At 36.3% G+C, this 21,591-nt stretch overlaps 1 protein-coding gene across 1 annotated transcript in view; it reads right to left on the bottom strand.

Annotated features, from left to right (window-relative positions):
- tsc22d3 (TSC22 domain family, member 3) overlaps positions 1-11,079 on the bottom strand; it is a 30,221-nt gene extending 19,142 nt beyond the window's left edge. The window contains exon 1 of the mRNA XM_027136119.2: positions 10,424-11,079. Coding sequence (XP_026991920.1) covers positions 10,424-10,737 — 314 coding nt within the window. The 5' untranslated portion in view covers positions 10,738-11,079. The remainder of the gene's footprint in view (positions 1-10,423) is intronic.
- Between the last annotated feature and the right edge of the window lie 10,512 nt (positions 11,080-21,591).

Here is a 21,591-nt window from a genome sequence, read left to right as displayed (position 1 = left end):
TACTAGTAAAATTATGCTAAGCATTTCAGCATTTCAAGGTTTTCCTTTTTTGTGTGTACAAATACTTTTATATGTCCATTAAATGCACCCTGCGAGGATTAGGACACTGCAAGTGAATGAAGTCATGCAACAAACAAGACTTTTTGGAATTCCAAAAGCCCTGCTCTGTGGAATCCATTCAACCCGTTGCATTAACACAGAGCAAAATCTTTCACGTCCCAGGCCTCATTCTCTTGAGTTTCTTGGCAGTCTATGTGGGTTTCTTTGGCAGGACGTGTAAGCTGTGTTCTTTTGCTCTTCTCTGTTTTCCAGACTGCTTTGCTCTGCTGAGTCATTTGCCTATTAGCTGCCATGTTAACAGGCAGACTTGTACCTCACTCATGATTTGCTCTATGACATCTCAGTGGAAAGAATGCCACCACAAACTGGGTAAATGGGACTTAGTGTCCTTCTTTGACAACAGAGGTGTTACTGCATGCAGAATGATCAGAGCTAGTCAAACTGTTGCACAGCAGTTTTAGCAAATAGATCATAAAATGTGAGGCTCAGACAGAATCGTGCTCAGATGATTTATTTAACCTGGGTAAGGCCTAAAGACAATCAGATCAATCAGTCCCTGTTTTTGGCAGAGAGCGCTCTTAATACAGCAGCCTGCTCAGTATGACCCCATCTCAGGAGTCTGAAAGCAAACCTGTTCAATCCTGTATTTACAAGCAATTAACCTAATCCTAACTTACAAGAAAAAGCCTTAAAGGTGAAAAGGTCTAGTGCAGACTAACACTTAAAGGCAGACAAATTGGAACTTTTTGTTTTTGTTTTATTTTCTAATGAAAACACAAAAGGAGACGCACAGGCATGAAACAGGGTGTTTCCAGGACAAGTTGATAGTTTCCTGTAAAGCTACATAAAGGTTGCTTAACTAAAATTGCCTTCCCCGTTATTCTCCCACAGCTGTGGTAAACACAATGTAGGAAATGAGTCGAAAGTAAAGGACAAATCTTTACATGCCCAAATACTGCACGGATTATTGAAAAGGCCAAAATCAAATCAGTGATTTCGGATCGTTGGATCTATAACTGGGACTGTATTTACCTCATTCAATCACAATCCTATGCATTACAACAAAATGTCTTATACAGTACTTGTATGTTACACATGAGCACCAGTTTTGGTTAAAAACAGGAATCCCGTAGGTCCAATTTTAGCATTTTGCCAATGGACACTATTTGAGTCCATTGATTTAGAGAATATAAAATGATAGTAAGAGTGGAGAACAGTCTGTGAATTTGCAAAAAAATACAAACAAAAATATAGGAATTGTTGCCAAATACTTCTATCATGAGTTTAGTTTTGTATGACATTTTGCCATAGATTTTATTATGATATTGATCTTATTTCAGGGACGTAACTAAGAATTATAATCATATATAACAGCATCCTCATTCCTAAACCAACCACCCCTTCGTCCCTAACACACTGACACACCTAGATTAGACAAATCTTGTATCTGCTTGAACAAGTGCAAGCAAAAAACAAAAAAAAAACACTTCTGGTATTTTTTCGTCTCCTTGTTTTCATCACACTAATGTAATAAAAGGTTGCAACATTAAGTAAGACACTGATTAAGTAAGGCTTGAGTTGCAGAAGTAGCGGTATCACCTTATATGACTCAGTGAAGGGAAACTGATCTCTGAATTTGTTATGATGAAATTATCCGCTACAACGCGAGTTGAATTCTTTACTCTGATTAAAAACAATTGTTCAAGTTTGTGTTTTCGGAAATCTATATTTTGAAGGGTTTGTTTCAGATACTGATATTATATCAATGTAAATTTGTTTGCTGGTAATTCAACTCAAATTTCAGGCATTCGTGTATTGCTTTAATAGACAAACTGATGTTTACCGTAGTGTAGAAATTACCACCTGCCACCTAAAAGTTGGATTCAAATATGCAGTCTAGAAAATCACAGTGTTTTTTACAGCTTGTCATATGGCTTCAAACCATTGCGTGAGAGTGGCATTTTATAAAACAAAAAAGCTCCTGTAATTACCCATCAGGGGCCACAAACCAAAACAGAGAGTTTAGAGCTGTTTACAAAGGAAAGGCTGTTTTGGAGAAAGAAAATCTCGCTTGCCAGACTCAACAGTACAACTGCAGTCGGCACACACAGACAGTGTCCTGAACATCAGTGTAAAGGTACAGAGTAAAATCATACTGTTTCACTGGCAAGCTTCAGTAACATGCATGTGTAGGGGTACATTGCTTTGACTGCCAAACAACATGCCTGAGGAAAAGCATTATTTGGAGCTTTCTAGTCAAACAAAGGATAAGCTGTGATATTTGGATGATTCATTTCTCCCTCTTCATATGGAGACACGACACAATGATTCTTTCAGGCTAAGCTAGGCCTTGTCTGGGTTAATCTTAGAACAGTGTAAACATGACACCAACAATCCTTCATCCATAGCTAGGCTAGCTTCTGCACTTTTTTTTTTTTTTAAATAACAGCTTCTTTATTATTGGGTTATTTGCATTATCCTTGTTAACAATGTCACAGAGATCACAATAGCAACAGCATCTAGGTCATGGTGGACAGGATCTGATTGCAAGAGTTGGGTTATGCTTGGCCAGGAAGGGGGATGGCTGTTGCTGACAGTCTCTCTCATTATCGTAATAGATGTCATTGCCTGAATGTGAGTAGATAGGACTAATGCAGAGCAGCACCTTAACAGAGCTCACCACTCTGCCCTCGCTGTCATACACTATCTCTTATGTAAGTCATTCGGCTGACAGCCACTCCCGATGGCATGGTGGCCACAAATGAGCTAGGCAAATTATCTGAGGAATCGTGGCAATGCAGAGGTGGCACTCCTTCATAAACAGATTGTGAAAAAAATCAGCAACAGCCTTCAAATCAATAAGAACGAATTGTTTATCAGGTATATAAATAACGCAAAATACCGTCTGCATGTTTTCCATTGAATTCAAATCATGAATCGTGTAGGTTCTTTTTTTTAGACATAGTAAAAACAAATAGACAAACAAATCTGGTTAAAATCTGGAAAGACAAATTAATATCCAAATTTTGTTATGCCACTGGCTGACATTGCCAAATTTCTACACTGGAAAGTGGAACAGAAATAGGGATTGTGGTGCACTCTTTAAAAAAATAAATAAATAAAGAGGTTCCTTGAGGTTCTAGAACCCTGCAATTCTGTACTTGAGAAAAATTTCTATGTAGAACCCTTGGAGAGCATTGTATGTTAAAATGTTTAAATGCGTAAGGTGAAATCAGTCAATATGTACATAACTATATGTAGAAAATTGTTTTAAAATGACATGTTTATGAATGGCTTATTTTAGAAAAGATAAAATAGTTTACTAGATTTGTGAAATAATCAAAACTGAACAGATAAAAACACTTAAGTAAGAGGTAGGAGCTTTCCTGTTGGTTGTATTTTCTTGTCTACATTTGTATATAATAATAATAATAATAATAATAATAATAATAATAATAATAATAATAATGTTATAAAATACAAAATGTAAAATCACTATAAGAGAAATAATGCTTAAATAATTTAATAGTAATTAAAGAATTTAATATATCAAAATATATAATACACTTAAAATGACACAGTAAAGGTATATGTACAAAAACCTAAACAATAAACCAAATCAATCAGTCAATCAAAAGGATTAATTATTTAAATTAAATAATTAATTACATTTTACATTAAGAATATTTTGCAAAAAATATTTGTCCAAAAGTAAATAAAAGTAAAAACCTATAGTACGTAAACCATCTAACATGTATATGTGGTGCAGAGATGGGGTGTGGTGGAAAATTGTGGATCAAGACAATGGGCATAAGGTGGGGATGGTATTAGGGATGCCGGGAATTTCTTTTGCCGGGAGTGCAGCTTTCTACACTCGACCCTGCAAAATCGACTCCTTCTGTCCTCTCCTACTAATTCCATCATATAGTGTATGCTAGCATGTCTAATCACTACTGTTTATTGTAACATAATTTAGTAAATATTCCTATTGGGTATTTTCAAAGCCCTAATACTGTTAACGGTCAGGTTTTGGAGTGCTGCAGATTGTTTTTACACTCTATATCTCAGTTTTTAACATTTTTGCATATGTTCCTTAATTTATTTCTCTAATAAAACTTGGGTGTGACACTACAACACTTTACTTAACTAAGTAAACTTTATAATCTTTCTAGAACTAAATTATAATATAAACACAATGCCATTATTATTACAGCAAAGACAGAAAAAGAGAGAGAAAAAGATGCAGCATATTTTCTGTTGTGCTCAGATTCTGTCAGAAGGTTGATTCAGTATTGATTTGGATCAGCGAGAACAGACAAGTGAGTGAAGAAGCTGTGCAGATTTTTGCAGAGTTATTTTGGCCTTTTTAGGGCATTGGGCCAGATCTGAACCCAAAGGTGAGCTATTCCAGTCCACAGCTGTTCCTGCCAGCACTCTCTGTGGGCATGAGGAAAAATTTTTGGATAAGATTTACCTCACTTTGACCTCCTCAGCTGCGTTGACAATAGCATTGTGAACTTGTTAAATTTCTGGCTTTGCGACGTGCCCAGTAGTCTCACAAGACCACATACATACATACATACATACATACATACATACATACATGACTAGATTTATCATCTATATTAACTTACAAAGTCTTGCAAAATTAATTAAACTGGATATGTATTGCTATTTAATTGCAATGGCTCTCTACAGATTTCCACATATTTGTGTTTAAAGACAGCCATGTCTTAAGGCAATTCGTCGAGTATAATCAGGCTTCGACTAGCTCTGTGATCAACATCAGTGTGCCCATCCAAGAGAGATTGCGTTGTGTTTTCCTAAGCCAAAAACCCTTGACCTGAGTGTGTTTCACAAGCTAAGAGCACTAGGCTATTTACATTAGCTTAGCATTGCTTAGCATTGGCTTATCTGAAAGCATACAGTACATAGATAAGTTATATGACTTTGTTTTGTTCCTAATACTTAAATGGTTTTACTTTCCTTTAGTAAGAATAAACAACCTTTTCATTCTGCCTCTTTTATTACTCCATTATTTGCTAACCACACCGGCTCAGAAGCTAATTTTTTTGTGTCTGACATTGTTTGATTCACATCTACAGCATCTATTACGGTGATAATGAATAGTTTGGCATTATCTGCTTGATTCTATTGAGTCAGATGTTTTGGTTGGTTTTGAAAATACCAGGATTGGGTGTGCCTGGTAAGCAGTGGCTTTTTGTACCAATTGCACTGTTTCGGTGAAGAAAAGCACCATGCACCAAGAAGTTGGCCCCTTTCATTGACTGAGTCATTTACAATGCTTTTATTCAACCTGTCAATTAAAAAGGATATAATACTCCTAGGTTTCTGCGATTCCCCTGACAATTTACTTATATCCACTATAGTCAATGGTTGAGTTGAATCATAGTCCCTATTTTAAAAGCAATTATGTGATCAAGTGAGGTGTCTTTAACTACAATTAAAAGATGATTCCAGATAAATCTACCACTCCTGTTGCAGTCATCGCTTCAGAATTTATAAAATTACCAAATTATGTGTTGTGACATTGATGTCAAGGTTTGCCAGTATGGTTTTAGTTGATGCCAAGTGATTTCAGTGGATGTTTATATTAACTTAATTATTTCTCAACACATTTTGAGAGAGGTGTTGATATTCCTGACAGCTTTACATTATTTCTTGCTAAGGGCATTATGATTGCACAGCAGCAAACACAGCTACCTCACAACCTCTGGTTTACTCCTTAGCTTGGGATACTCTCTGTCTGGTGTTTCTGTACATGTTTTTCCGATGACCGGGTTTTCTGGTTTGTGGTTCAGACCTCCCAAAAAATGATGGTGTATTTATTCCTGCTTCACCTATCCTATAAGTTCTCACCCCCAGAGTGTGCTAGCGATATCGCTTCAAATCCACTATGATCCTGACCAGGCTAAATCCATTAATGACGTCGAATACATGACAACCTTACAGTCTCTTACAATCTTACAATCCTTTCTTTAAATAGCTCATTTCTCAAAAAAGTATTTGATTCTTTTAATTTAAATGAGGTCATACAGGAAGTTATGAAAAGCTTGTCTCAGCTTTGTGTATTTCCCAGGGGAGAGACCTCCCTGAATTAGCACTTCTGTTCACACTGTGCTTTTCCCTTGCACTTTTTTTTTTGTAATATTTATTGACACAGCTGGGAGCAGGGACTGTGACTTGTGAAATGCATTCACTTGATCTCCTTCCAAGAGATGGCTATAGCATACAAGCAGGTTAAGGGGCATTGTAGAGGTAGGAAGTGCTTGGGGTCCTCAAAGCCCAGATTTCCCCTGCCTTATCCTATCTTGTAGGATCAGGCTTGCTTTCTCCAAAACAACTTTCAAAAGGAAGCTCTTCAGCCAAAACCTCAAGCGCCTTGCATGACCCCAGAAGTATTTGCGTAAGTAGTCTGGCCCATATTCCTTTCAAGAAATATCCTGCAGGCTTAAAAGGAATCCGTGAAAATGTGTTTCATCCTTTGGTAATTTCTGTCTTTTAAATAGGCTATTGCAGCCCTAGATTTTGATATAGCCACAAATTTAGTCTGTTTTTGGATAGACAAATAAAATAAAAAAATACTCAGAAAAACTGTACGGAGTTGCACAACACCATACTACACCTCGTAGAATTATGAGAAGAACATGGTAAGAGACAGACCTTTGCAGTCTTCAATTATTTGTCCCTTCGTTTGGGATTTTTTCCACATCTCTGGCATATTGTTTATAACCTAACACAGTCCCCTCCCTCCCACTCGAGACAAGTTGAAGTCCCCAAGCAGGCCACTGTGCCAGGGTTGTTTGCGTATCGTTTGTGTTGTATACACAACCGTATGTGTGCTTTTTAATCCTGACATGTGTTATAGACATGATTCCTGAATCCTTGCATATGAGTGACCGTGTGTGCTTTCTGAGTTGTTGCCTGACATATTTTTGTGTTAACTGCAGGAAAAGAATGACACCATGAACATAAGGAAGTCCAAAAAATTTACTCCTGAGACCTAAGCCTGAGAACACAGTGTATTGCTGTGTTCAAGTGTGCCCGTTGTCTAGTCAAGTTTTCAGTATTCAAGTATCTAATTTAATGTTTTAGAAAATAAGTCAACACCTTCTGACCAATCAGATTAGACAATTCAACACTGCAGTGTGGTATAAACAGTCTAGGCTCAAGAGTACCCGTGATTGTTTGTGAGGGAGCTTTAGGATGTTAGATACAGTATATGTCCGCTGAGGTTCAGACCTTAAACAGGCATAACCTGTAAACGTGCATCAGTTTTCCTGCTTGTATTAACCTTAATCCCACATTAGCATTTATTGTTAACTCCATTTTAACGTTTGAGTGACATAGGTTTTATATACCTCCACCCAGATATAATCCTCAAAGAGATGGCTGGCATGAATCAACTTAAAGGCTACTTGGAAAATAATAGTGCAGCATTAGAGCTGACAACACCCTAGTCCAAATCCTTTACATGGATTTCAACACATTAAATAAACTCTTCAGGGTTGTTTGTTTTTTAGAAAACAGGTCACAGAGTTTTTCCATGTACAGGACACCAGAAAGCAGTCTTGCCAAATCTCCCAGTTACTCTCTGTCCTAAACACTTTCAGACAGACACACCCCTATTATCTCAGCTATATCAATAGCCCTGTGCTATTTTCAAAAAATATCAAGAGTTTACATCTTAGGAAACAAGCAACTTATTATTTAGGCTTATTATATGAAATATTTCTGCTTGACTATGTGAATTATAAAAATATGACATTATGTAAGTAAATGGAGGAGGGGGAGGGAGGGGGGAGGGAGGGAGGGGCATTGCTTCTAAAGCACAGTACAGCCATGGTGCAATTGCTTTTCTGGTCTCATAGTGACTAAAAGCACCTGGGTATTTATTAACAGCAGCTTCTAAGAATAACTTCTGGTGTATGAAAGATAGAATCATGATAGAAATATTTGTTTCTGGTCTTATATACCCTCCACATTTCTCATACATTCAATTATGCAATTAATCAATTATGCATATTTGACTGTAGTCTTTTAGTGGAACATCTGAAAGTGGGAATTCAAGAAAAATGAAAAAAGCATCTTTAGTTTTCAATAATTAAATTAATCAAGGCCCAAGCCCTGATCTTAAAATACTGTATGTGGTGATATCACTTAACAGACAATACGACTAACACTGAATTTAAATAATGGCCCGTTTTTCTCTAATGAACATGATCTATTAAAATATATCCCTAATGTAGTTATACTAAATTAGGAAAGAGTTTCATTAGGAAATACTTCAGCACTGCTGACTGCTTTATTCAGATTTGTAAAAAGCTGTTGTTTAATTTTCTGTGCCAGTTATCAGGTTTATAGAAATGCATGTGTTCTAACACAACTTGCTCAGGGATTTGTACAGTGGATGTCCAAATCTTTCCTTCAGGGATCAGTAAAAGCTTAAAAACAGCTATTGTATATACAGTAGCAACAGCAGTTTTTGATATGATGAGGTTTTCTGCAAAGAAAACATTTTTAATCAGTTTTCAGGATAGAGGACTTGACAAGTTGAATTTTTTCCTATTAAATTTAAAAGAGAGGTAAAAAGCCTGTTGGGTATGGTAATAAAAAGCTTTTTTTCACAGACGTTGCATAACAATAAATATAGCTACAGTATAGATGGATTGTATATGTGTCATTCTTTAATAAGAATTGTGTTATAAGAGGAATAAAACATGACAGAGCATGCTTGTTATTGAAAAATAATCAATTTTCAGGTGGTAACAGATAACATGTTGCACGCCACGTCCTGTTTTATTCCCTGCATAAATCACTATCATTGTTATTGTGAAATGTTTTTAGCAATACAAACACTATAAAAGGGGTATCTATGACCTGGGAAGGTTGTGCACATTATCTGACTCCTCCCTGATTTTCATCAGCCAGTTATCATGAAATTTATGATTGCTAATTTGCCTAGAGGTTTTGTGATATTAAGTGATAAGCTAGCACAAGAAATTAGCCATTAATCATTTTACAAGCTATAAAAAAAACCTGTTATAAGTCAGTGATTCAGCTTGCATTTACTGTAGTTCTAAATAATTACTTAAAAGCGATTGAGAAATCTGTTTCGAAATGTCTAACCTGTGGCTTGTACAAGTTTGCTGCTGAATAAAGGTGCACTATGATGTCACTTATCACTCAGTGGGGAAAGAGAAAAAAGACACAAAATAAATGCATGCTTCACTATGTAATGACCTGCCAAATGTCTCATAAGGAAGCTTTGTCTGCAGGGTGTGTTTTAAATGTTTCATCTATGCATTTGTCAAGCTCACATAAAAGCACAGACATACTGTATGAAGCCCAAAAGTATACAATGTGCACTGACAGCAGCTAATGCCATGAGTAATTATTATCCTGACAGATACTTCTATCAGTTATTCAACAAGTGTCGAAACACATTTCACACATGCATGAATCCTTCCTCTAAATGTAGCATCAGGCTAAACATTTAAGTCTGTAGCAGAGTTAATAAGGAGATTTTGGAAGTGTGCTTCTGGAAAAACAAAAATGCAGCCAGTGCTTAAATGTGCCAGACCTCACCGGTAACTACTTGGAATTGCTCGTCCTTTATAAGCTTCTGTGAATTACTTCATATTACATTTTCACTGTAGTCCGAGAGGTAAGAAGCACAAGCAAACATCATTTATACAAAGACTTTCAAACTGCTGGATGTAAAGGAAGGATGTCCAGAAATAGACTCATTTATTATATACTTAGTGCACTGTACACTGTAAATATATTATTTATAGGAATATTCTTGAAATGGTAATGATAAATAGAAGATGAAGATGATAATAAGATTTACAGTTATATTCTGTCTGGACAGCACTCAGTCTACATCTTCTGTAAAGGATTTAACTTTAGCTATTATTTGTTTAGTAACCACAAGCTTACATCCTCAAGTAGTAAAGTAGTTCTTCAGTAGGTTTAATTACTGTGGTAGTTTGTGCTTATACAGTATATCAGAAATGAGGCTACAGATTTAGTTTGAATTCTTTGGCACAGTTCTGAGTATTTAATCCATTCTTAATTAACTGTGTGAAAGTTCCATCGAGTCAGGATTCAACATGCATTAAACAACATTAAAGAAATAGTTTTTTAATTGTTATTAAATTTCTTCTATAATCTGCCAATCAAATCATCATGAGTTAGTGTGAATGATTTGCTGCCCTTGGCCATGTTTAGAAAGTGTGTGCGTTTGTATGTGTGTGTGTGTGTGTGTGTGTGTGTGTGTGTGTGTGTGTGTGTGTGTGTGTGTGTGTGTGTGTGTGTGTGTGTGTATGTGTGTGTGTACCTGTGAAAGAAAAGCAGAATTGACAGCATGGTCTGGTCGATGTTGCTGTTGCAGATTCCCTCGTTGAGCAGGTAACAGGGGTCACGCACCACCGACTCCATCGAGTCCTGTCTCATGATGGTGTTTAACTTGTCTGTGTTCAGGTTCTGGAAGACCAGCTGGTCCCGGAGCTGTCTAAAGTTACTGATGGAGGTCGGGCTTCCCAGGCTTGGCAGTCCAGATCGCCCTGGTTCTGTCTCACTTTCATTGGCCAGATCCATGCAGCAGCTGCAGCAGTCCAGGCCAATGGGGGAACGACAGTCTTCGTTTGACATTTGGACAATTTCAGAAAAGATCCAGTTCCTTTCACATTCGCATACACACACGTCCAATCAGTAGTCCTGGCAGCTCTGAAACTCCAGCAAAACAGGCGTATGTCTGTTTTGGCTGTGAGTGTATAGAATTCCCTGCAGGTGCTCTCCGTCAGAGTCGAAGTTGTCAGAGTGGGTGGCTGGACACAAGCTGTGTGTTTGTATATTTGTCAAGATGGGATTGCTCCCTGAATGTGTTTGAATGAGAGTGTCTGTGCCACGGCAGTTTTGTACGCACGAGGAGGTGATATGGCATGCAGCGAGTGTTTGAAAGCAAAACCAGAAGCTGTCTAAGCTTTTCTGTCCCCTCCTCTTTTCACCCTGTACTTTTTTCCCTGCCCATGTGCGTGAGTACAGCCGCTCACAAGCAGGATTGAGAGAGGGAGGGAGAAAGAGAGAGAGAGAGAGAGAGGGGTGGGGAAACTCCTGTGATTGGTTTGAGTGTAAGAGATTCTTAGTGCACGCACAGGGCCCTCCCCGTTCTGTTCACACACACTCACATCACAAATTAGGGGAGGACCTCAGACAGCTATGGAGAAAAATACAGTTTGCATGTGCTGAGGTGGACGACAGAAAGAGGGAACAACAAATATCTCCCCCCACACACACACAGACACACACACACACACACACACACACACACACACACACACACACACACACACACACACACACACACACACACACACAGAAAGTACATGTATTCACACTGGGCCTCTTTAGTTTCATTGTATTTCATTTAAGGTTTATTTGTTGACAGGTATTAAAGTCTCTTGTCTGGCTTTCCATTCCTTTTGACATGCAGCACCTTTAAGCAATGCTACATGACAGGTGATTATTGTAAAATTTTTAGAGTACTAGCAATTAACGGCTCAACCTTCAAAGCTTTTGTGTGTGTGTGTGTGTGTGTGTGTGTGTGTGTGTGTGTGTGTGTGTGTGTGTGTGTGTGTGTGTGTGTGTGTGTGTGTGTGTGTGAGAGAGAGAGAGAGAGAGAGAGAGAGAGAGAGAGAGAGAGAGAGAGAGAGAGAGAGAGAACGGAATACAAAGCAAGGTCTATGCAAGGGCTCCAAGAAAGTCTGCTTAAAGTCCATTTGTTGTCCTTGACAACTGTGTTTGAATTGTTATTACTACTGATAGTTTCTTAATTATGTATAAATAAATACAAAAATACATAAATATATTATGCTTTTTAAATACAAACCATGGTGCTTTTTAGAGAGCAGGCATGTTATTATGAGAGGAAATTGATTGCCCAAGCAGCATTCTTCTTTTTTTCTTCTTTTTTTTTTTCCTTTTTAAGTAAATGGAAAAATTGTGTAGTTCCTCCATGGCATTTCATGCAAAGCTCATTAAATGGTGCATATCTTTGCCACTCAACAGACTTTTTTCAGTTCAGTCTTTTGGTATAGAAGATTAAGTGACTCGGGTTTGACTTATGGAACACGCCACTGTTTGTTTTAACCTTTAATTCAAGAACACAAAGCTAATCACAACCCCTTGATTAGCAAAGCCATGGCAAAGGGTGTTTCCAGAAATTATATGGAGAAATCTCACGACATTTTTGTGTAAAGGCTCTATTCTATCTAGTGAACAATAAAAAAAAAAAACAGAAATTCTCTTTGCACTATCCCTTGTCACGTTTCATTTCCACAACTATATATATATATATAGTTATATATATAGTATGGCCCCTACAAGCCTGTATGCACTCTTTAAAATGTCTGGGCATGTTGAGATGGCTGATAGTGTCCTGGGGGATCTCTTCCCAGACTTGGATCACTGGGGACAGGAGGACAGTCTGTGGTGCAGCATAGAGGCTTCATAGAGGCTTCAGATGCAGACGTTTTTGATTAGATACAGGTCTGTATTGTCACGCACTAGGAGGAACCCAGGGCCCACTGCACCAGCGTAAGGTCTGACAGTGGCTCAGAGAATTTCATCCCCTAACTGCATTAAGGTTTCTTCCCCAGACCTTCACTGATCTACCTCCAAACCAGTCATCAGTCATGCTTAATGAGGTTGGGGTCAGGTTAACATTTTCCTCGTCTGCTCGGTGTGAACCTGCTCTCTTCTGTAAAGAGAATGGCATGGCAATGGAGGACCTGCCAAGTCTGGTGTTCTGGTGCAAATGCAGATCGATCTGCACATTGTTAAGCCATGAGCACAGGTTCCACTAGAGGAGGTTTAGCCCTTATGCTGCCCTCATGGAGTCTGTTTCTGACAGAAACATGCACACCAGTAGCCTTCTGGAGGTCATTATATAGGGCCCTGGCATAAAGAAAATACTGATCCTACTGCTAGTTTGTTGCCTTTCTATGGCCCTGTTGAACTCTTTTTGTGTAACTGCTCATCTCCTGGTATCTCCGCCATGCTCTTGAAACTGTGCTGGGAGTCAAATTAAACCTCCTTGAGATAGTATGTATGGATGCACCATCCTGGAGGATCTGGATTACCTGTGTAACCTGATTGGGTTACAGGTACTGCCTCACGCTACAGGTAGAGACAAGTCAGTTAAGAAGGATAAGGAGAGAGCAACTGTCTTTAGCTACCACCTAAAAAACATCTTCTTTTTATAGTAGATGGCTTTCTGTTGCCTCTCCAGTGCACCTGTTGCTGTATTCATTTGCACCAAAGCAGGTGAAACTGATTCACAATCAATTGTGCTTCCTAGCTGGACAGATTGATATCCTTAAAGTTTTATTGTCTTGCTGTTATACTACGATGATTAAGTGTTCCCTTAATTTTGAAGCAGTGTATATAGAAAACAGTACATAGTGTTCCTCACTGACGTTACATAATCAAGTCTGTGTGAAGCTGTTTTTGGTTCTCGGTTCGTTCCCATACATAATTCCCAATCCTCAGTCTCTAGGATTATTTATCCATCTATTAGCCGCCTCCCTTTCTACCCTGTTGACAGTCATTGCAAGTACCAATCAAGAAACACACAAACTGGATGTTCCAAGAGCAATCTGTCTGTTCCACAGACACTGCATGTGTTTTGCATTTGCAGATTTGAATGTCATGATGAACTTCATTCCATCCCTCATCCATTCCTTCTGGCCTTCTTTGGCTAAATTTTCATGTTGCCCAGAACCTCAGCTTTGGACTTAAATTCATCTAAAATATTTTTACTCTCAGAAAAATTATTATACACTTTATGATACATAATTGGACCCCAATTTTTGTACCTTTAACTAATTTTTAGTTTAGTTACCTGTATGATGAGGAACACTAAAAATTAGCCAATGTAAAGAAATATTATTTTAAAAACTGTGTGATCAGTAACCAGTGGGATAGAACATTGTTGTTTTGTTTTTTTTAACCTCTGGAATTAATTTGAATATTGAGACTCGGTTTAAGAATCTACACAAACAGCCTTGATCAGATGAGTACTTTGGTCCATTTTCGAAAAAGAGTGTCTTTCACAATTTAGGTCAACATTGAACAGCTCAATAATCAACAAAACATGCCATAAAAAAGAAACAGGACTTAGCATTTTGCAGATAAAAAAATGAGAGATGTTTTAATAATGTAGATTAAAATAAAGCCTCTATGTGATCATGCACAGTTCTACATCCCAGTAAAGATCTCTCTTACGCTCGATGGCATTGCTGCATTTAGGTGTGTAGGTGTGTTAGAGTCTGTGAGGTGTGTTACACCTCAGTCACTTGAGAGATTGATGATCTTGATATTGAATGCATAAATAACTTTTGAATTGATATCAGTGTGTTAGAAAATCTCATCATTGTCATTTTATAGTAACTGACACTAAACCTACTGACAATGCTGCATGAACTAAATAGGGACAATAGTCTTTCCATACAATAACTCGAAGAAAGGACTAGGCTGAGATTAAAACATGAGATTATTCAATGACGTTATTCGGGCAGGTTGTGTGCAGGCCATGAAAACAATAGAAAGTGTTAATAATTAACATTACTATTAGCTCTGATATGCGAAGGTATCTCTTATCCGATCTCGACTTCTCAAATATGAAGTTACGTGTATAATCTGACCAGAAATTGTCTCCATAAATTATACTTTTAAGGTCTAATCAGTGAGTAAGACCGTAATCTCATAAAGAATTATAGCCAGTATTAAAGCATTGTGTAGGTCAAAAATAATGCGTAATTAAAGCGTTGCTGCCCTCTTGAGGGGAATTGTTGTTATTGTCTATTTGTTTTTTCAGTGTAAAAGATCATTGATAACTCTTTACTCAGGATTTCATAATATATTGACACATGTACTAATTCTTAGAGCAATGTATACGTGAAATAATCATGCGCGTAAATTAACATGCAAATGAGTCACTTATGAATAGCCATCCTGATACTGATTCACTGGGTCACAGACTAAGAATGAAGCTCTGCTGTGTACTGGATATACATTCATTAATTAACATCACAATTTATGTACATTATGAAAGGTTTGTCTGGATACAGTTAGACTTAACAGATCCAGATTTTATTGGATACAGTTTAGATTTTAGCTAATTTTAGCCAATTATCTTTTGTAATTTTGTCAAACTTTTAGAGTTTTCCGGACCTTCTCATTAGAGCCTTTTTAGATCACTACTCTTGAGCCGTCCCCCCCTTTTGGTATTTGTTTGTTTGTTTGTTTGTTTGTTTGTTTGTTTGTTTGTTTGTTTGTTTGTTTGTTTGTTATTATTATTATTATTTGTTTAGTTTTTTCTCTCATTCTTTCTTTCTTCTGGCCTCTGGGGAGGGTGAGTGGGTGTTTTTTTTTTTTTTTTTGCTGTATTGTTGATTGATTGGTTTGTTTCGTGTTTCATTGTATATGTCTGAAAAAGATTTTATAAAAAAGAATAAAAAAAATTATAATAATAATAATAACCTTCAGAATTTTCCAACATCCCCAGTCATAAACTAAACCCTAACACAGGACAGAATATAAATTATAAATACATATATATTGGGTATATACATATACATATATATATGGTATAAATCATTTTCCATACAATATCATAAAGACACATTTTTTCACATTTCAAGGATTAGGCATTAACATTTGAACTGGAGAAGATAATGTATGTTTTGAACTGGCCAGCCAGGTCAGAGTCCAGATCTTAATCTAGTTGGCATGGTGTAGAGAGGTGTTCTTTCAAAAAATTTTAGAAATAGTAATCAACTGAAATCTGTTTGTATCAGAACATTTGGTATGAAATTTAATTCCTCCTGATTGTTGTCATTGTTGTCATTTGCTCTTCATAGCATATGCTGTAGACTATTTACTTAAATGGATCAAACTCTCTCAAACTTATCAGAACCACATCCATTTTTATAGCAGTGCACCAATTAAATGGTTTAATGGTTAGTGGTTTGACTCTTATTAAATTACAATAGAATTTTTGTAAATACTTTGAACAGTAAGACTTTCCTAAATTATCTGAACACCCCATAGAGTAAAGTTAGTTGTTAATGCTTAACTCAGAGCTGTGTATATTTGAGAACACAGATATCTGTTGTGGGGGGAACAGCTGTTTAGTGGTTGCCGTGTTTGCTTTACATATCCGGGGTGTGGGGTTTGATTCCCGTCACCATTCATGTTCTCTCCATACTTTTTACTGTGGTTTCTTCCCCTAGTCCAAAAACATTTAGGCTCATTAGTATTAATTGTGCATTAAGGGATGGGTTTATACAGGTATATAAACTTACATTTATCTAAAGATAAAAAAAATAAAAATAATAATAATTTAAAATAAAAAAATAATTGATTACATAATTGAAGGCTCTTTCTGCATACTTTCATGTTCCCTGTTATAAAGGTCAATATCATTTCAGCAAAATAGTTAAATATTGCTAGATAAGTATTCTTGCTGGGTGCAAAAGCCTGGAGCACACAATAAAATGCCATCAGTGCTTATTTAAATTGGTACACTTAAAGAAAAGGCTTGAGAAAGGATTTCTGCTTTAATTGTTCAAGTTTTAATATGTTTTCAATCTCAGTCATAATAATAGAACAGCACCTTCTTCCTATACTAATAAAACCAAAAAAAACATAGTATTTAAACTTAAAATCTCCATTAGCTCGAACCCTTCACCACTGACTAATCAAACTTACATAACTGTGAGAAAGAATTGTACACCATTCCTGCTGACAAATATGTTTTTAATAATAATGTCAAATATTTCTAGGATACTCGCAAGAATAGCCATCTTAAGACCTTTTTCCCCGCATTGCAAGTGTTAATTGAATTGGCCATTGTTTTGTTGAATTATCCTACTTTATTTAGGTTACGGTGACAGATCACTACCCCGAGACTTATTCATTCATTCTTTCATCAGTAACATCATAAGTCAAGCTTGTTGCATATCTGAGGTGAAACTTTGCCCAATGTTGGAGAATTCACAATGGATGGGACACCAGTCTGTAACAAGATACCACACACACACAAACCAGGTGAACTTACCCTGAAACTTTTTGTTGAAAGCTGATTGTCCCCTCAATGTTTGAAAAATCTGTCTCATGAACATTATCCCATAACGTCTAGGTGATTTTGTGACATTGAGACATTCAGCAATGTGTTTGTGGATGCTGCAGCAAGACACAATGAAATCAACAACATAATTTAGAAGATAATGTATGTTTTTAACTGGTCAGGTCAAAGTCCAGACTTTAATCTAGTTATAAATGCTGCAATTTCAATAAATCCAAGAAAGATTGATGAACTAGGGTTTGTATCGGAACCTTTAGTTCTAAGGAAGAGTCCTGTTCTACCTGGCCACTGATATTGGACAATTCTATGGATCTGTTCTTTAAACCCAGACACCTCCATTATAAGAAAATTATGTGTGATGGATGATTTCAATATGTCCTCTCTCAGACTCAGGCTAGCTGCTCGTATCTCATGTTCATGTGAGCCAAAAATGGACACAGCTATGATTCAGAGGGAAAATTGTGGGACCCATTTTAGGCTAGACTGAGTTAAGGTGCAATCAATCAAAATACATTTTCCCTTAAAAAAATACCAAAAGAATGCTTTAATAATGAATAAATAAAACAGTTAATTCATGCAGCAGAGTCTCATGACATACCTTCAATTAAAATTGTTTGGAGGCTATCACATTCGAATAATGTTGTCAATATCTAGTGAATTATATATTTAGTTTTAATAAAATAAAAAATAAATAAATAATAGTAATAGGGAGTTGAGAGTCGCCAGCATACAGTCTAGTAGCTCGTTCTGAGCATTTTTGTATTCATCTATTCATTCAAGTATTCATGTTTGTTTGCAGTCCCTATTTTTCACCAACTAGGTGAAACTGAAATAAGTATGTACTCTGGACGGCACTGATTTTGTGTATTGTCTTTTGTGTAATTTTATTGTAATTGTGTTTTGCACTGTTTGTTTGCATTGTTCGTTGAACATTGTCTTATTTCACTATGTACTGTGTCAACTGTATATGGTTGAAATGACTATAAAAGCTTCTTGACTTAATTTGACTTGACTTGATATATGCACTCCTATCAAAGATCTGCCACTGAATGGATGAATAAAAACCTGCATAAAATCATACCAGTACTTCTATCCTAGGTATTTGTTTTCTTCTTTCACCACTCTTTGAGCTTTCAGTGGGTTTCAAAGGATAATTACTTCCTTCTGTTTTGCATTTGTTATTTAATGCAAGCAATATAATACAGATATCCCCACTCTCAAATCTTTGTAGCTTTGGGAGTGTAAAGAAAACAATATCTATCTTGCTGTGACTAGCAATCCCGAGGCTGGACAGCAGAGATCACTATAAGCCCATAAAGGTACCTCACTGCGCATGCTTCATCTATCCTATCCATCAACTGTACAGCTGGTAGATTTAGATAATTGAGTCAGTCATCAACTATTTAATATAAACTACTTTTTAATATGTCAGACGTGACTATAAATAAATACTGACATGTTACAGCTAAACCAGAGCTTTTTTTTTTAACTGAAAAAGAGCTTGAAGATCTCCATATAGGATGCAGACTAAATATATGTGCTGCACAACTGGCTTGAATGACATCAAAATAAAATGTATCTAATATTTGCACAGTCTAATTTCTGTTTTATAATATTCTATATACTCTCCAAAATTATTTACAGCCTTTATAAAATTGTTTGTTTATTTGTTTACTAGCATTTTTGACAAAAATGAAGACTGCTTACAAGGAAAACTGATCAATTCCTGTTGTACACTGAAGTGTGTGTTCTATGATGTTTCTCAGCCAGCTAGTGGTTCATCAGATATTTTGGAGGCTGATTAATTCTGGATAGAATGTGCTTGTCTTACTGGAAAAGAAATGTAATGTCATGTTTACCAAGCTTTACATTAACCTTCATTTAAAAGTCTGAAACTTACATTTACTAAATCCTTCTTTTACTTTTCTCTAGTGCCTGTAGCCCTGAATGCAAATATCTGAAGAGTAAATAATTTCCTTGCCTAACCTAATGTGAACATTTCCCTAAACAAATTCGCCACTGATATGTATTCTAGGGTAAGTAAAATCAATATGCTGAGCATGTTGAGAGGACAGTGCTTACTCCAGGATACAGAGAAAAAGACCTTTGCCATTTGATACCTTTGCCTCTTTCCACTCATGAAGTCCAGCTCATGCCCAGACTCTGTATTGCCCGGGATCAACAGACTTTATTGATACTGTCTAGACTTCTGACATTATTCTGAGCCGAGGGCGAAGTCTTATGACCTCCCAGCCTCACCACCTTAATCATGTGAAATGTGGCCTCCAGGTCACAGAAGATATGACTGATTCAGTTCCACCAGCATGAATCCTTGAGGAGAACCATGCAGTGTCATACCAAAGCCAAGGACGTCAGATGTCAGATTTATGATTCTGTCTAATCTAAGCTCAATTCAGAAGCCTAAGGTGGTTTACTTTAAGTGGGAGATGTTGGGGGCTTGTGACGCCTTGTGACAGATCTAAAAGCGACTGATCTAAATCTAGAGCACAACCGACATGTACTTGTCATGCTGAGGAGTCGCAAAAGCATAAAAACTTTTGCAGCAATCCAGAAACCTAGATACATCAAATATCAGTTTGGTTTAGTCTTGAAATTTTTATTCAGTCACATGTAACTTTTTGCAGCATGTCTATTTTCTTCATTTATTGATTAAATCCTCTTTGTGTGTATTTTCTAAGATTTTCTTCTCTCTTCCTCTCGCTAGCTTCCCTGTCACACAGCTACCAACCAAGCAGGATGAAGACTAACACATGCTTCCTCTGACATGTAGCTTTCCCAGTGTATCTTTTAACTGTCGCACATGGAACATCACATCACAGCTTGAATTAAAGCCAACAAGCTTGAATGAAAGCCAAATACCATCTTCAGTATACATGACCTAGCAAACTCCCACAACAGTTTAGTGTTACTCTGACTGACAGGAGAGAAATGAATGACGCCTCTCCACCTACATATGTAAGCTAATGGCTATGGCATTGCTCTAAATGTTTTTGATAATGCCATCTAGAATAGAACAGATTTTATCGAGCAAGTGAATCTTTAAAAGCAAGTTGCATATCTGCGTAATTAAGAATTTTGCATTCTGTGGAGATAAAGCAGCTTACACATCAACATTCCTCAAAGCCATTAAAATGTCACAGGATCCCATCATGGCATCAGTCATTTATTCATCTTCAGTTAGAGCTTTGTCATGGTTAAGAAATTTTGGAGCCTATTCCAGGAAATACTGTGAGATGTCAGATGGTAATCATGGCACCATGTACACACACACACACACACACACACACACACACACACACACACACACACACACACACACACACACACACACACACACACACACACACACACACACACCACACACACACACACATAACCAAGAGCTATTAAGAGTAGCTAATTTAGTAGTGTATAGTATAGTATAGTAAAGCAGTATTTAGTATAGTATAGTATAGTATAGTATAGTATAGTATAGTATAGTATAGTATAGTATAGTAAAGCAGTATGTAGTATATTATAGTATTAGTATAGTTATGTATATTATAGTATTAGTATAGTATAGTATATTAAAGCAGTATTTTAGTTATAGTATAGCTATAGTATTAGTATCGTATAGTAAAGGCAGTATTTTAGTATATGTATAGCTATAGTATAGTATAGTATAGTATAGTATAGTATAGTATAGTTATAGTAAAGCAGTATTTTAGCAATAGTATAGTTATACGTATAGATTAGTTACTAGGTATAGTATAGTATAGTATAGTATAGTGTAGTGTCATAGTATAGTATAGTATAGTATAGTATAGTATAGTATAGTATAGTATAGTATAGTATAGTATAGTATAGTGTAGTGTCATAGTATAGTATAGTATAGTATAGTATAGTGTCATAGTATAGTATAGTATAGTATAGTATAGTATAGTATAGTATAGTATAGTATAGTATAGTATAGTATAGTATAGTATAGTATAGTATAGTATAGTATAGTATAGTATAGTATAGTATAGTATAGTATAGTATAGTATAGTATAGTATAGTATAGTATGTATAGTATAGTATAGTATAGTATAGTATAGTATAGTATAGTATAGTATAGTATAGTATAGTATAGTAAAGTATAGTATAGTATAGTATAGTATAGTATAAATATAGTATAGTATAGCTCAGTAAGTATGTAGTATAGTATAGTATAGTAAAGCAGTATTTAGTATAGTATAGTATAGTATAGTATAGTATAGTAAAGCAGTATGTAGTATAGTATAGTATAGTATAGTATAGTATAGTATAGTATAGTATAGTATAGTATAGTAAAGCAGTATGTAGTATAGTATAGTATA

Source organism: Tachysurus fulvidraco, chromosome 17, assembly GCF_022655615.1.
Source record: "Tachysurus fulvidraco isolate hzauxx_2018 chromosome 17, HZAU_PFXX_2.0, whole genome shotgun sequence".
In the NCBI taxonomy this organism is placed as follows: domain Eukaryota; kingdom Metazoa; phylum Chordata; class Actinopteri; order Siluriformes; family Bagridae; genus Tachysurus; species Tachysurus fulvidraco.
Note: the sequence above shows the minus strand (reverse complement) of the source record. Positions and strands in the feature narration are given on the sequence as shown.